The sequence below is a fragment of the Corapipo altera genome, unplaced genomic scaffold, assembly GCF_003945725.1.
Source record: "Corapipo altera isolate COAL_440 unplaced genomic scaffold, ASM394572v1 1b, whole genome shotgun sequence".
NCBI lineage: Eukaryota > Metazoa > Chordata > Aves > Passeriformes > Pipridae > Corapipo > Corapipo altera.
Genome location: NW_020884881.1, coordinates 8,099,172 through 8,116,841, shown reverse-complemented (window position 1 = coordinate 8,116,841; position 17,670 = coordinate 8,099,172). Strand labels below are relative to the sequence as shown.

At 40.7% G+C, this 17,670-nt stretch overlaps 1 protein-coding gene across 1 annotated transcript in view; it reads left to right on the top strand.

The window, feature by feature from the left end:
- Positions 1-11,375, top strand: part of LOC113945616 (sucrase-isomaltase, intestinal-like) — a 57,905-nt gene extending 46,530 nt beyond the window's left edge. Inside the window, exons 18-23 of the mRNA XM_027640010.1 lie at positions 1,199-1,255; positions 2,918-3,048; positions 3,851-3,939; positions 4,326-4,375; positions 8,285-8,443; positions 11,229-11,375. Of these exons, the coding sequence (XP_027495811.1) occupies positions 1,199-1,255; positions 2,918-3,048; positions 3,851-3,939; positions 4,326-4,375; positions 8,285-8,443; positions 11,229-11,288 (546 nt within the window). The 3' untranslated portion in view covers positions 11,289-11,375. The remainder of the gene's footprint in view (positions 1-1,198; positions 1,256-2,917; positions 3,049-3,850; positions 3,940-4,325; positions 4,376-8,284; positions 8,444-11,228) is intronic.
- The last annotated feature ends 6,295 nt before the right edge of the window (positions 11,376-17,670 follow it).

Here is a 17,670-nt window from a genome sequence, read left to right as displayed (position 1 = left end):
TTCCTAGGGTGACAGCAAGTGAGACATCTATGAAAATTAAAATGAGGAACTGCCTTACACACAGTTTTGTTATTTAGGGAGTCAGAAAGGCGAGGCTCATGGGATCATAGAGTCATAGAATGGTTTGGGTTGGAAGGGACCTTAAAGATCATTTAGTCCCAACCTGCCTGCCACGGGCGGGGACACCTCCCCCTATATCAGGTTGCTCAATGCACCATCCAACCTGGCCTCGAAATCGTCATGATTCAGATGGTGGTTACACACTTTTCCACAGATCACAATGCCCAGGGTTGTCATAATAATGCAAAGAAAAGATGGAGAGGGAGGCATCTTGATTTTATGGGCATTTTCATATATATGAATATCCTGAAATATAAAATGATAACTATGCTTTGACTCTTCTCCACCTTTACATTTCTTACTCCACTTGTTCCCTTGGGTAATCCTTGGGGCTAAATCATAATCCTGCAAAGAGTCAGACATCTACACTGAGAATCAAAATTAATCTGTTTGTGAGAATAAGCAACTTGTGACAAAAATGGAAGTATGTTTTGATTTCAACTGTTCCTGGAGTTATTGATTCAAAGGGCCTTTAGCGTGATTTCATCCCTGCAGCGATATGATACAACACATGCTGTAAAACAAAGTACAGCAATTGTGCAATTAGCAGCACATTTATTATTTATTATTACTTATCTGCAACTTTAAATGGTTTACAAGAATGGAAATATCCGTGTATCCTCCTTGCTAGACCTTACTCTCTGCCTGTTTCTGCAGTAGGAACAGTGCAAGAGGCACTGACCAGTGGTGTCCTCCCACTTCACATGTGAAGTCCTGTCTTGCAAAGGCTACCATAGACCTCACTGGGGTTGCCCAGATGTTAGAGTGCATCTAGGCCAGTTACATTTGTAAGACACAGAGCTATGTACTAAAATGAAATAATCATGTAACATTGACTCATCCCATGGAATGGCAGTAAAACCCCCCAAATAGCATAAGCTTTTCTCTTTGGTGTTATAGATTAGCCAGCACTAGTCCACTGCTATGACAATAACTCAGCCCTAATATCCAAGATTTGATGTTATTAGAATATTCAGCATACATCTCTCCATGGACAAATGCAATAAAGCTAATGTAATATCAGAAATGCAAAAAGAAAAAAGACTTTAATCTTTTAATCTCTTTATAACAATTACAGGGAGCAAGATCTGTGGATGTATACTTCCCTGATGCAGAATGGTTTGACTACTATACCGTATGTATTTTTAAGATTAATTTTCTTACATTTTAAAAAATAATTTAAAATGGTACAATTCTAGCAAAATAACTTTTATCAATGTTCACCAGTGTTTTTACCTCAGCATCTGTGTTAAAGAAAACTAGAGAGCAAAAAGTCTACACTAGGCTAGCTGGGAGAGTAAATTACACAGCTTTCAGTAACATTTTATTTTCTATTTTTGGTCTGTAAAGGTCTAAGACACATAGAACTGAATTTTCAAGAGCAGCCTAGAAACGCATGAAAGTGCCAAGACTTCTTTCTTCCCCCTCCCCCAGTTTTAATTCTTGTACCGATAGACTTTCCTGCATAGAAACAGAGACAGAATCCTGAGCCACACTCCTGAGAACTCGCCACAAACCCTTCTGTGCATGCACTTTTGCATATGCATCCCTTTTGACAGAAGGCATATTTTGAGAGCAAGGTGAGGCTTCCCTCCAGAAGATGCTTCCAAGAGATGCAGAACAATCTGCTCTGTGGAAAATTCCAGTATCTTCTACTTTCAGGGACTACGAGCCTTGACCTTTTGAACACCATCACTTCCAAAAGTGCTCAGTTCAACCTAACTACTCTCTGCTGTAATCTGCAGGCTAAGACCAGCATTGGCTTCAACAGGAGCAGTTAGGCTGATGCTAAGAGCTTTCAGAATTGTGAGCCCAGGATCATCAGTCTGTTGTTAACTACCCTGAGAGATCCTGGCAGAGGAGCAGGAAGTACAGAAATGCTCTCAGAGGAAATGCAGACTTATTTTTAAAGGTGTTTGGTCATTTTCAGCATTTGGCTGGTGTCCTCAGATGGATGTTCATCCAACCCTTTCCCTTTTTCTCTTTTCATAAGACTGTGACACTGCAAAGTTGAGCATTTAATTCAACTCTCCTTGTGGTTCCCTCTGAAGCCTCTTGCTGGGCTGGGCCCAGGGACAGCAGCCCCAGTGTCCCTTGCCCTGCCTATCAGCATTAGCATTGCTCATCTCCCAGCAATTTGTACTTGCCATACAACATGGTGCTTATCCAAAGCCAAGGTTGGGTACTTGCCATAAATTATAATTATCATTTACAGAGGGCAAAGCAAAGCCTTCCTGTTATTTACTCTGTACATTAGTCTTGCCTGCACCTGCTTTTGAGGCATTAAACCAGAAAGGGATGATACAGGTTGTCGACACACACAAGTTTCACGCACTGAATGCTGTAATTACTTTCTGAAAGGGGAAGAATTGTCCTTACAAGAGAAGAAAATCCACAGTTTACATTCCCAAATGATTATGAATCACTTACCTTAAATTGAAGTGTGACAGACTCCACATGTATAAAAAGAGGAAGCAAAAGTTTCTTTTTCTTTTCGCTCAGTCTCTTGATGAGGGGTTTTTATTCTACAGCATATGGAATAATGATACCATTTTTAAAGACCATTTGCTGTCTTTCATTCATGATGCTTCTATCTCATGCATATGCATAACTGCAAGGGCTAGATCCTCTCATGTTAAAAAAGAAACTGGAATAATACTCCTGAAATCCACATTTTGGTATGGTTTTTCACTGATGTGATGGAGATGAAAATGTACCCCTTGTTCTCTTTTTTTAGTGGAATACATGTATAGGGCCTGGATTGCCTTCTTTTTAACTGCATTAATTTTTGTGGTAGGGTCTTAAAGTGCCAAGTGCCTGGAAGAAGAACTATACTACTGTGTCTGCCCCACTGAGCAAGATCCCTCTGTTCATCCGTGGAGGGTACATTCTGCCAGAACAGGCACCAGCCACAACCACCACAAAGAGGTAAACTCATCTGTGGTCATCACCAAGCAACCACAGTGTGGGTCAGACCCACAGACAGTCAAAAAAGCAATTAAAAGAAAGTGCAGAAGAGAAACTATCTGCAGCTCCCAGCTGCTTTCCCAGATGATAAGTACAGTATTTTTCTACCACTATTCGCTCCATTTCATTAGGAGAAATCATGCTAGAGATGACCCGTTTGCACAGCTGAAGCCTACTCCTGGCTCTGTGGTTATGCTCAGAAAAGCTTTTGCACCTCTTACTTCCACACAGTCATTCAAAGTAAATGTATGCAAGGGAAAATGCAGAACTCTTCTCCTTGGGTGAATTTATGAAATGCCATAAACAAGGCGGAAAAAATCAAATCTCTTTTGAGGAAAATTATTTCCCCATGCCAATGGATCATAAACTGATCTCAAGTCTGAACTGTGCTCAGAAGCTAATCTAAGTAGGAAAGGGAGGGAACAGCACTGTGCAGCAACCAATCCAAGCTGCAGTAAGGTAGCACTGGGGACCAGTTGTCTCCCAGACTACCCAGTTGTCATATATTAAGGCCACAAAAGAAGGGAAAACTTGTCCGCTTGAGCACTCAAAAGGTAGGAATTTTACACTTGGGACAAGGCAAGACAAAGTTTTTGTCATCACTTCAGGAGTCCTGTTGGTGAACAAGTATCATTCTTCTGTCATGGTCTTTTTTGTATACTTAAAATGGGAGTTAACTGTGTTCAGAACTTCTTGTTAAATTACTTGGAAGGGACAGAGCCCACAGGTTTGTACTGACACTTCTCAGTGTGTTTGTCAACAGCCGCCTGAACCCATTTGGACTCATTATTGCCCTGGATGAACAAGGAGAAGCTTCTGGGTCTCTTTTCTGGGATGATGGTGATTCCATTGGTAAGCCTGGTGCCCCGGTGTGAAGCAGTGTCTGTATACAGGGCTGTCCTCAGGCTGCCTTTTCAGCAGTATAATGGCACTGGCTCCTGCTAGAAAAAGCTGGAGAACTGACCCCAAGTTGAACATTACAAAGGCGAAAAGCAGATTGCTCTTGAAGTTAGCATTTTGATATGAGAAAGGCGTGACACTGGGAACAACTGGTCTGCTGGAGAGGGCAATCTCTCATGTTGTGTTCCTCTGAGATCAACCTAAGACGAGAGAAAGAGATTAAATAGCCCACAAATCATCTTAGTCTGACTTTAGCCACTTGCTATGATTAATGTGAACTGCTTATGGATTTTGCTACATGTTTTGATACCTATCCTCCTTGCTTTGTGTTTTAACAGATACCATTGAAAACGAGAACTACTTCTTGGCTAAATATACATTCAGCAAAGTAAGTAGCTGTATTTTAGTGTAGCCATTGTAAGGTGCTGATGTCTAACTTTTCTCTTGAAAGCTTTTTTCTTGTAGCTCAGTCTTTAAACCTGGTAAACTACCTAATGCTTTAATTTACAGCTAGATACAAAATAGTCCAACTAGGATGCTGCAGTTTTGTGTTTGCTTCACTATCACAGTGAGACACATCATTACTGTCCCTCCTGTGACGCGAATCTGAAAACCCACTTTTTCAGCTTTTTTTTTTTTCCTTAGTTGCAGCTTCTCGGTATGAGGGACCTTTTCCTTGCCTTCCTCCTGCTGAATACTTTCAGTTGGATGGGTGGGAGAGGGCTACATTCCTCTATTCAGGATATCCCAGCAACTTTTTATCTTTGATCACTTGAAATTTTTGTTTTGTGGTGCAGAGAATTATGTAGTCTCAATTCTTCAGCTTGCATTTGCTTTTCTGACAGCACAGAGACAGCTCCCATGGTTGGTCTCCTGTGGAGTGACTCAGCACGTTACTGGCAACCCAGTGTGCTGATCAGATGCTCCGTGCAGTGCAGCATGGGAATAGATTAGCTCAGGGTCAGTGCACTGATGCCTTTCACACAGCGCTCACTTCTGCGTAGACATGTCCTGAGAAAGCCTGATAGAAAAACCCAACAGATTTCAATGCAGAAAAATACTATAAAATAAATCTACCATAAGCTCATTAGGTATATGATAGTAAGTTGTTGGAGTTATTGTAAAAAACCCTTAACCTACTTCAATAATCTATACAGATCATATTTCATCTGCAATTCTAGCATTTGGTAAGAAATAGAATATTGTATGTAGACTATGGCATGGTTTGGTCCCCAGCTGTCTAAACATGAGCCAGTAATTTGCCCAAGTGGCCAAGAAGGTCAATGGCATCCTGATTTGTATCAGAAGCAGGACCAGGGCAGTGATGGTTCCCCTGTACTCAGCACACCTCAAATCCTGTGTCCAGAGAAGGGCAATGAAGCTGGTGAAGGATCTAGAGCACAGGTCTTACGAGGAGCGGCTGAGGGAGATGAGGATGCTTGGCCTGGATAAAAGATGGCTCAGGGGAAACCTTATCGCTTTCTACAACTACCTGAAAGGAGATTGTAGAGAGATGGGTGTTGGTTTCTTCTCCCAAGTAACAAATGATAGGACCAGAGGCCTCAAGTTGCATCAGGGGAGGTTTAGATTGGATATTAGGAAAAATTTCTTCATTGAAAGGGTTATCAAGCCCTGGAACAGGCTACCCAGGGATGTGGTGGATTCACCATTCCTGGAGGTGGATTTTAAGAGATGTGTAGATTTGCCCTTAAGGATATGATTTAGTGGTGAATTTGGCAGGGCTGGGTTAATAGTTGGACTTGATAACCTTAAAAGTATTTTCCACCTAAATGATTCTGTTATTTTCATGCCATGTATTCCTAAAAGCCCCAAAGTAGTCTACAGAAAACTATTCAAAAGAATAAAATCTTGTTAACCCTATTGTGATATTGGTCTTAGAAGGTTTGTCTTCAGAAGCAAGAGCAAGCCAGGGCAAGCCAATGGGTTTTATTATGTAGCCTGGTATATTTGTGAGATATTTTCCTGGAACAAATACCACACGTGTAGACTTTAAATTTAATTTTTAACTTATTTCCTTCTTGATTTACTGAGGAAAAAAATCCTTTTTCTTAGAAAAAAAGGATATTTCAACAGCAAAAGGAAGAAAAATCACTTTGGTTTTCTGTAGTTGTATATAGTAATTTATTGCAGGAAGGCTACAGAAAAACAATATCCAGTTTTATATTAAATTCTGAACTGTGCAAATTAGATTGTTGATTCTCTGGCACTTCCATTTCTCATTGTTCATATTTGACTTCTGCCTGTAAGTCCATGACTGAATTCCCTATCTGCATTCCAATAATCTTTAATGTCGATTTTTTATTATGTGTTTATAAAGAAAACAGTCCATCTCAAATAGCAAATTGTAGAAGTATGAAAAATGTATGAAAGTCTTGGTGTTTGGTGCACATTTCTATATTCTTAAAAGAAATGTGGATGAATAATTTAATCACACCTAGCTTTAAGAGAACATAAAAGTTTTGTTCCCTGAGAGATTTGCTAATAAGGTCTGACATTGCAACATTTATTCTGAACCCAGCACAGAGTGTTGTACAAGTAACAGCTACAGGATTAGACCCTCTAATTTATATTTTCATTTAAACAACCCAGAAGTATAAAGAATTCAAGGCTTGCGCAAAGCACTTAAGTCTCGGGGAATGATTCAAGCTTCTGCTCTCTGGTGCTGCTGTCTCTCTGCGGTTGGCATTTTAATTCACTTGACAACTCCCTTTTGACATGCATAGTGACTAAGTGACCTAAGCCAAAGTGCCCCTTTATATGAAGCCCACCAGAGCTAGACAGTAAGAAAGAAAAATCATGACCCTGCTACTCAGAGTACAGAAGTCCTGGCTTCTGGCCTCAGTTTCAGGACTTCATTTTGCTTTCCATTTATGGGGCTTTGAGTGATATCCATATGTTTCCTCCCTCAGCGAAGAACTCAGGACCTTTCTGGTAAATTGCTTTAACCACTAGATGCTTGGGGAGGAGAGGATCACTCATTCCCCTGGACCATCACCTCCCTGTCTCTCCAAGACCTCCAGTTCTAGACCTTGGTCAGAGAAGAGTGTCTGTTGAAGAGTCGTATCTCAGGGCCTCAGAGCTTGAGGGTAGCCTTGTTAATACAGTTGTGATTGCTGAGTTCAACATCACACTGTGCGTACTCGGTCTGTGCTAGCTCTCCTGCTTAGCCACACCTGAGACAGCAATAAACCACTGTAGGGAGGTGGTCTCTCTATACTGAACCTCCCTCTGTGCTGGAGCTCTACCAGTGGGGAGAAGACAGGACATATAGGTATTCTAACAAATTCTCCAGAGGCCTCTCCCCATTTGCTGAAAAATAGCCAACATTCCTTGTTTAGGCAGTTTAAATCAGTGTGCTGGGGATTTGCACTTATTTTTAGTGTGGATGCCTGAAATAAGCAATCTAAGCACAGGCGTAACTTACAAATACCGTGATCTAGCTTCTGCTCCCCTCCTACCACGCACCACTGCAATAACATAGGCTAATTTATGCAAAAGGTTCCATCATGGGTTTCTCCTTGGCATATTTTTAAAAAGTCATGATTGCATAGCAATCCATCATTTCCTGAGCAGTGTAATTCATCTTTATTTCCTTAACAACTTTGATCACATAACAAATGTGATTCCTCTTCATTGCATGTATGGGAAATTACTGTCACTGGTGATCCAAATGAATTAGTTTAATGACGTTGTATGTCCTCTTGGTACACCCCTAAATATGGAATGTGTAGTAAATAAGAAGTACAACAAACAAAACTCTGTGGAGATACAGTCTTCCTTCAGTCTCTTTAAAGCTGGGACATATATAACATGCTCCCTTAAAATAGGGGCAAAATATCTAGCAACTGATGTTTGTGGAAGATGCTAATGTTTTAAAGCAGTTAGTTTTGGATGTTAATTAAATCTGCCTTAAGGTCACTAATTGAATCTCTGTATCTGGATTTTGGCTTTGCATATGCTACTGTACTCTGTAAAGGGTACAAGAACAAAATTTACATTGATTACAAGTAGAAAAACATGTCCAAGAAGATTCCAAATGAATGCTGTAAACACTATTTTTTTTCTTATTTTCTTAATTTATAATCATATATGAAACCTTTCTAATGTGCAAATTAATACGACTGTTGTTTCTTCCTTTACAATCTTGGACTTCAATGTCTACATTGGAAGACGTTCTGTATGTTCACTGACAAGGATGAGATCTTGTAACAGTGTGCAGTAAGTCACCTCTAAAGAGTTGTCGTGGTCCTAAAGTGTTCTCTGTGTCTTTTTCCAGGGAAACCTGAAGACAGAAATACTGAAAAATGGCTACCGAGGAGCTGACACTCTGAAGTACAACAAAATTACTATTCTTGGCCTGAAATTGAGACCTCAAGCTGTTACTCTGAATGGAAGATCTATCCATGGAGATGCTTTCTCTTTTGAGATGAGTGGGGTAAGTGCTGAACTGAGTAGTTAAGAAAAAACTTAAGGAAAGGAGGGTGAAGAACATTGAAGGGGATGAAGGCACTGAAGAACAGGAACAGTTTCTCATCCACACCCCTTCATATTTCCAATATAATCAGACATAATTCTTGATACAACAGTCCGAGATTTAGAGGAGGAAAAAAAAACAAAAGCAAGAGCTCTTTTAGGAAACTTTAATCTTTGCTATTACACATATGCTCTCTTTTACTTAATATCTACCACTTATACAAATTTTTAAACTAATGAAATACTGAAATGAAGATACAGCTCCATAAGCTGGGAGCAATGTTAGTTTTATGGGCATTCTTACAATTTTGATAAAATGAGAACACTTGTCAAAGTTTTTTGTCCACTGCTGAAGTGGTGTAGATCTTTTTCACAATTACTTAGTGTCCAAAAATTATTCCTGTGTAATTGGCTCTAAGGAGTATCTCCCTATCTTCCAAGGAGGTATAGTTTCAGCATCTTAAAGTGCCCAACCTCAGCGTTCCAGACCAAAATGCATGATTTACTTGTGCAGTGCCCCTTTGGCACCAACAAGGAGACATTCCAGAGGGGATGGACGGAACATCCTTAATAAACTCCTAAGTTGCAACAGTTTCTGTGGTCCCAATTTTCTTTTTCACAGGAGTATGGACAAAAGGAGCAACACTGAGTAAACTTCCTTTCCTCTGGTCACTTGTCCCATATCTGTCACCAGCTGAAGTGGGTTGTGCACACTTTGTATGAGATGTGGTAGTCACATCTCAGCACTGGTCTGCATCTAGGGAGCTCCTGGTATTAACACTGTAAGGTGCCACTAACTCATTGTTAATGAAAGATAATTGAGGCAACAAGTAGTGGATGTCACATCTTAGGTTACCCTACCCACTTGGCTCAATGATTTAAGTTTAATTTGTAACCAGAGTGATCCCTATTATACACACCTGGTACTAACATTTATTTTATTGAAGGAATCTGTAAAGGAAGAAAATTGCTGAGAATAAATTTCTGCCTTGGAGAATTGTAAAAATCTCACTTTCAGAGACGATGTCATAAATAAGTGTAATCAGTATTGCCTCAAGGGAAGAAATTGTTTAACAGCCAAACTGCCTCTAAGAAGGCTGAAAGCTACATAAATGTGGCAGGGTAAAGAAAACATTCCATTGAGATGTGCTTGAAGGCACCAATCATGGAAATCCAGAAGATAACTGCACACTAACAGCATCACATAGAAAGCTGATTTAAAAAAAACTAAAAAACTTGTCAAAAAAGTATGATTTAAAATTTGATTTAAGAGAAAAATATGATCTTAGTGACTTAAGATGTACTTCAAATGCCAGAAGAAAATAAACTCTACTCAGCTGTTGTAGTGGGGGTCTAAAACTGCACAAAAATTACAATTTTTATTCCTGCTAAATATATTTTTCTCAAAATTCTACAAGATTCAGTCAAACCTCTCCCACCACCCCTATACAGTTGTTATAATGCCACTACCTATAATCCTCTCATGTTTGACCCTCTAATAAAAAATAGAAAAGCACGAGCAGCTTGAGTTTAGATCTTGAAAACTTACAACTCATGTAATTAATAAAATAAAATGTAAAGGGCAAATCTGCTACTTTCTTACAGGCTTAATGAGATTACATACTGTATAATAACTTAACAAGCAGAGACCACACTGTCTGAAGGGATATAGTAGAAAGTAACTTCTACCATATTGTTTTTGCTTTACAGAAAGCAAATTTACCTAATAGCAGTGCATAAGTGCTTATGAAGCCATATTTATTTGTATATAAATAGAAACAGGTTGCTTAGTAATATTCCACTTCTTTCTCTCAGATTCATGCAGTGCTACCCTGATCTGACATTTGCAATATCACAGAATCGTCCTATTATTAGGAGTCTGTTATCTTTTCTTCCCCCTGGAGAATCATGCCCTAAGGAACTGTACAGTAACTGCAGCAGGGATGTTGGAAGGCCATGTCTGTTGACCAGGCTTGTGCTGACAACAAAATGACCTGGGCGTAGGAAGGTTCTTTTTATTACACTTGCATCCTCTGCTGGGAAGTGCAGAGAGGTTCCCAACATCCATCGCTCCCAATGTCCATGTAGAATCACAGTATGGAGTGGCCTCTCTGGCTGTCTGGCACTTTTGGGTTAGTTTTGGATGGGGTTGGAATACTTGTTCTGGATTTTTAGCTGTATTTGAATAAAAGGCAAATTATTCAAGAAGTGGAATTTCAGCTTACTAAGTAGTGGTAGAGAACTATTTATGATGAAAGATGAAAATATTAGATATTTTGAAGAAGTGATCTAAGTAAGCATAGACTGTTAATGTTAACATGAATTTGTGGGTTGGCAAAGAAATAGCTAAGAGGTGTGAATGGATATCATACATTTTAAGACATTATTAATTCTGAAACCTAAAGGTAAAATTGGTTAAGTACTGAAAATGGAAATTACATGAGTAGCACAAAATACATTAACATCGAACACAGAAAGAGCGGGACAGGTATTGTATTTATAATTTCATATTTAATTTGTGTTATTAATTAATTTTAAACTGTTCCTGAATTTCTAAAAGGGATGTTGAATTGGATACAGCAGTAGAAAGATGTATACTGCCATCAAGTCAGACTCACCTACCAGATATGCTAAGAAAATCACGAAGGTCTAAACTCAAGTTTCACTTCTTAGTCTCTGTTTTGAGCTGGTCTTTTTTTACATTAACATAAAGTTGTTCATTATTTTGTGTCTCCTTTTTTCCACAGAAACTGACTCTGCGGATTTCTGCTCCACTTACTCAGGAACTGAACATTAAGTTTTACTAGAGTGGTCAGAACACACAGACTCAACTTGTGTTGAGCATCCTTGCCCCTCAGATATTGGTCTCACTTTGATTTTAATGTAAAAAGTCCATTTAGTCATTAAAACATTGCTTATGGACCTGATAACTGGTCTTTTCTTATGTAGTATTTGTAACTCAGTATTCTTCAAATGAAATTTTCAATGGTAGTTAATGAGTATTACCATAAACTGATGTGGTCAACATAGCATAGAAGAAATCATCCTGAACATTCTGTCTCATCATGGGTGGAGATGTTTGGAAACGTTCTCAATGGGACCATATTCTGCACAGCATACACTGTTTGGGTTTTTTTCAAAGCTGTGGTAGCAAAAAAAACCCGAAACAACCAGAAGTCAGCTTAATTCCCATAGCCCTGTTCTAGGGGAGGCAGCGTGCGTTTGCAGGAGAATACATGGGAAACACAGCTAATCAAAGGCTGGACATACCTAGGTCTTCAGCTGGTCCTGAAGAATGATCTCCCAAGACCATAAGAAGCTCCAGCTTGTGGAAACAGCTCTGAGGAGTCACTATAATTTTAACTATTTTATATATATTTTTAATATTTATATATTATTTATATTATATTATTTTAATAATACAAGACACAACCAGCCATTAATACAAAATGCAATACATATAATATATAATAAATATTAATATCATCATCATCATGGCCAGGCTTCACGAATGAAGATTTGGGAAGGGCTCTACCCACATTTGCTACAAGCACGTTGGTGGCTAAAAAGGCCAATACGAGATAGACAAGTCCGGTTGCAAAAGGCACAGCAGAAAGACTCCTTAGGTGGTATCGACAAGACACGGTTCTTTCTGCGTTGTCTTTTCTCCTCGAGAGTGATCCTGCGGGTGTTCTCAGAGGAAACAGCAGCGTTATAGATGGTGTGTCTCCAGACCTCCCAGTTGGAGGCCAGAGTAGACCAGTTATGATGATCAATGTGGCCAAGGCTGAGATGTTGTTTCAGGGAGTCCTTGTATCTTCTCTTCGGGGCTCTTCTCATGCAGCAGCCAGTGGCAAGTTCACCATAAAGCAGGATCTTAGGGAGGCGGTGGTCCTTCATCCTTGAGACGTGCCCTGCCCAGCGCAGCTGTGTTCTCAGCAACATGGCCTCAATACTTGTGACTGCTGCTTGTTCTAGAACAGATGTATTGGTCACATAATCTGACCAGTGGATGTTTAGGATTGTACCGAGGCAGCATTGATGGAAGCGTTCTAGGAGACGCAGGTGGTGGCGGTAGATGACCCACAATTCGGATATATAAGAGAGTAGACAGCACTATGCACAACAGAGCAGTGTAAACTTCTCCAGTTTGTGTCACATGCAGGAAGACAAACACAGATCTGACTGACTGCTAAAGGCTGCTTCTTCAAAGTGAGCTGCATCTTGTGGAGAAATCTTGAGACTTGGGTCTCTCCAGAGCCTTTGCTGGCCACAGTAAGATGGTGAGAAAGGGCTGAGGAAGAGCAGAATATGGGCAGTGGGGTGAAAGCTGATTTAAGGTGATGGATGAAATGACCGTCTTCATTGCTGCAGAATACAGCACATAACTAGAGTCCTTGATGAAATAAACACTTGAAAAGTATGTCCCTCTGAGTCTGTGGACTGTGCAAACTAAGGGCCTTGTGCAAAGGAAAGATGTTTTGTTAGATGGATGGTTTGTTAGAGCTGTGTATTTGGAACAGAGGAAAGCAGGAGAACCTCTGTCAGAGCAGACACCATCAGCAGGCAGCCAGACAGTGCATGCTTGCTGCACAAACCTGATGAACAGCAGAGACCCAGAGGATGTGTCTGCATGTCATGGTTCTCCACCAGAGATCTCAGAGCAGGGCCAACCAGCGGAGGCTCCAGCTGGCACAGGAGGTGTCAGTCCAGCAGCCACTGGCCACAGACATTTTGTCTCGGGCTCAGCCACACTGCCAGTCATCCTCTCGTGCTGCCTGTGTGAGCCTTGTGGCTGCTCACCCTGAACCTGTTGCAGATATAACCAGAGAAAGCTGTTGGACATCTTGACAATATGGGATGGATGGGGGCCACTAAAGCAGACCAGTTCTGTGCAGAATCCAACCTCTTCCATGTGGTCTTTGCAAGAATGGCATCAGAGGTACCTTATCCCAGGTAACTCCAAGGTTCCTCCAAAAGTGAGGATGTTAGTTCCTCACCATGGCAAAAGAGCAAAGAGAGAGCAAGAGAGCACTGGGTTAGAGAAAACAAATTTGTAAACACCTTAGACAGGAGTGGGGGAATGGGATTTGTTTTTTCTGGGGAAGCTTTTTTTTGGGTAAAGAGAGTTTGCCTCTAATCTGCCTCCCAGGGTGGGTAAAAGCAGGAGTGGGAGAGGGGAAGTGGTGAATTTGCTAACAAATGGTGAAAAAGGAGACTGGTATGGAAGCTGGAGCACAGACGTGGCTGTAGAACAGAGGAGATGTCACCTCTATAAAGAGCTCTTGACTGTATAACCACGTGGAGTTAGCCAGTGCTCACAGGTTTTCTGCAAAATCAGTGACTCACCTAGCACTTTCATATATATATTAATAATATAAGAGCATAAAAATACACTCCTACTGGCATCAATACACTGTTCAGGCTTGTATTACAACCTGGATTTTATTCCTTTCTTATTATCTTGTGGCTTGTAGCTTCAGTGAACACAACAGGAAATCGCTAGTCAGTAAATACATCTGCCTTGGGCTCTGATTTCACATATTTATTTCATAAAAGTAAGCAAGACAGCCCTTGGTCAGCATTTGTATTAGGGACATCAAAGAAAAATGGAGTTTGTGTGTGCATGTGTGTGTCTCTGGCTATTTATCCTCTCTGAGCATTGAGCTGCGGGTGTAATTTTGGATCATTTACACTTTTTTGAAGTTCCGGTTACAGTGCTTGTTCCTTCCCATCCCAATAATTTCTTTCTTTTTTTTTTTTTTTTTTTTTGTTGGTTTTCTGTTTATTTGGTTGGTTTTTTTGGTTTTCTTCTGAGAAAAGGATAACAACTTCAACAAAAAATACTGATCATGTGTTGCAAGTGATATGAGGTGAATCCAAGAATTTACAGACAAATATTTTACTGTCTTTTAAGGTTAGAATAGATTTAACATGAATTTCCTCACGTGTTGGTGTGGATTAAATTTATTACAGATACAGATTTTCAGTGGAGAGAGAACTTCTCAGGCTGGGATTTAAAAGCATCAGTAGTCAGCTGCTTTCTCCATCCTGCCTTTGTTAGCTATAAAACTCTCCAGCTGAGTCCTTCAGAACCTGAAGGAGTTGAAATGTAAAGGGAAAAATCTTATTTTGCATTTCAAAACCCTGTTGATTCTAGGCTCCTGCCTTACAAAGCCATAAAGAGAACACAGAAATTCACCAGTCAAGCTGCACTGACCCCTAAGCATATGCCATTAGGCTTCACTTCTGCAGAGAAAGGAAAAGTAAATATTCTCCATGCTACTCCACGTACACTTCAATTTTTTTCATCTAAAATCGGTGATTTTAGGTTTAAGCTCCAGTGATCTCAGTGTCCATTCTTATGAAAGGTTCATGTTGATTTTGTATAACATGAAAAGATTATGCCCAAATCAGCTGCACTGGTAGAAGTAGCACAATTAAATGAAGGGGACACGCACAGAGGGCTCTTCTATGCTCAGTAAGCTGGACATGAAAAATCCATTCTGATATGGCCCAATGTAGTATCGCATGTCTTGGAGCAAAGAAGAGACAAAAGAAGATGTGACTCTGCTATAGCAAAGGAGACACTGGAGGAGATTTGGACCTTGTTGGACCTCAGCAAGAGTTTCCAATGAAAGGTTTAATCAAAGAGGAGGTAGAGCAACCTCAGATATACAGACAAGTAAAGGCAAAGATGCTATAATTTATCTGTTTGCTGTACTGGTACCATCCTGCTAGAACACTGTCCCATTCTGGTGTCAGAAATCTCTGGAATATACTTTAAAAAAAGCAGCTTGCTACAAAGAAAAGCCACAAAAATGTCTGAAGGACTAGAAAAAAATGCATTTTCTAGGAAATACACCAATGAGCTCAGCCTGTCTCTAATAGCCAAGAGAAGGCTCAGTCATAAGAGAATCTCAGTGTACCTGTGGGGGCAGAAATAAGGTGGTAGAAGCTCTTTAAACTAGCAAAGGTAAGATTTGGTGTCTGGTAATGAAATAAGACAAATTCAAAAACTGATATTTTAACTGTAGGAACAGCTTGTCAAGGACTCTGGTGAATTCTCCTGCAGTAGGAATTTTTAAATGAGTAGTTGCTTTTCTAAAAGAAATACTCTTGCTCACTAATTTGGGAAGCTTTTGAAACTGTATCCCTAGTCTTTGTATGCCAACTGATCACAGCAGTCCCTCTTGGGGTCACAATTATGAATAATGAAAGGATGTTTTGTAGGGTTTTTTGCAAAACATATGTAGATTTCTGTGATAAGTCAGTGCTTTTGAGGTCTCCACATATTTAAAATGTCGTTGATATTGGATTTTTGGTATACGTTGATATGTAATATATTTTGAATGTTTAAATTCTAGTGAAGGTTCTGATAATTACTTTTTCTTGTCACCAGGTGGAACTGGAATCTCTTTGAAAGTGAAAGCAATTACTGCCATTCTCATGCTTGCAAAAACCAAGCAGCTCCTTGTATGACAAGGAAAGGTGATGTGACATCCAGTGAATGCCAGTTGCCCCTGAGGTCTGGGGTAATGTGACTGGGGGTGCAGTCAGGTGTCAATGCTCAGCACTGCAAGCCGGAATGCAACCTACCCTGGGATACCCCCTAATACAGGGTCCCACCAGGATCCATGACCTGGGCTGTGAACTGGTTCCTTGATTTCCCTGCTCCTGGATCTGTGGGGCAGGTGGCTGGAACCCCAACAGTGACGTGTAGAGACCTTGACTGGGAGACTTGTCAATGTGCTCACTGCAAATGCATAAAACGCAAATGTTCCTGTGGTGGATTATGAAATGAAGGTGAGATGAGCACACTGGGCTCAGAGGGAAGGAGACTGCCAGGGCTTTCCCTTGTGGGGCACATTTCCACCACAAGGGGGAAATGGAGCTGCCAGAGGATGTGCTGACAAAACTGGGCTCTCTCTTTAGGAGTTAACAAACTATAGGGATTAAAACTAGCACGGATGCAGAATGCTGCATATATAAGCTCTAGCAATGCTCTCCTGACTGCTACACTGAGGGCACGATGAAGGCCATGAAGGAGGGCAGGAAAGTGCCCGCCCCTGGGAGCAATGCAGTCAACTGGAGAAGCCCTGGAAGTGCAGAGGCAGGGAGAGGTGCCTGGATAGCAGGAGCAGAGCCTGGGAGCTATTCTGAGCAGTTCCATGCCTGAGACAGATGGTGAGGCTTTTCCTAGTGACCCAGAAGGGATTGTGTAGACCTCGTAGCAACTACACACTCTCTAAAGGTTGTTGTAGAGTTGCACCACATGGAAAGACCCAAGTGGAAAAAAGAATCTTAAGGGAATGAGAGTTGTGTGTCCTTTCTGTTCACTGAACTTTGCTCAGGAGATTGTTGCAGTTGTAGTTGGTGCTCAAATATAATGGAGCTTCAGGGATTTGCCAAAAACATTTTGGGATGTTGTTTGCAAAGAAAAGAAATGATAGATTCATTGGCACAGAGCAACCCAGTTTCCTGCTGAGTAAATTTTCTACTCTATCCACTCCTTCTTGGCTCATGCTGCTTCACCTATGCTTCACGAGCACTTGATAGCAGCCCTGCCTCAGTTTTTGGTGTGACCAGAGTCCAGCACATGCAGGATACAATAAAAACTTTTTGTGCTCTTGCTTATAGTTCAGAAGGACTACTCTGCTTCCTCCCACCTTTTCCTTCCCTCTCTCCCATATAAACACACGTATGTATGGGAGAGTGGGGGTGTTCAGAAACTAAATGTGCTGCTGACCTTGTACAAACTCCTGTGGATACAGGGATTATTTGAGGCACAAAGGACCTCCCTCTTATCCAGAAAAGTGCTGTGAAATACCATCTACTTCTCACTTATGATACCTCATGATCAAACAAGGATTGCAAAGCACTGCAGAGCTCGGTGTTTCAGGATACTGCTGAAATCTGGAAGGTTGCTCTCATCAGGAAAGCTGCTCAATATTCTACCCTTTCTCTTCTTTGGCCCTTTACTCCATGCTGTCCCCCCAGATATCACTCCTAGTTGACCATTCATTTTCATGAGTGGTTAGACTACATTGTGCCTGCCAAGTGAGATATTTACTTAACAGGACATCTGTGTTTTTTGAATAACCATTACCAAAACTGTTATGAGAAATACCCTCTCCCTTGCTAACTGCCTTCTCCAGATCCTCTCTTTATCCATACATGATGGTGAAT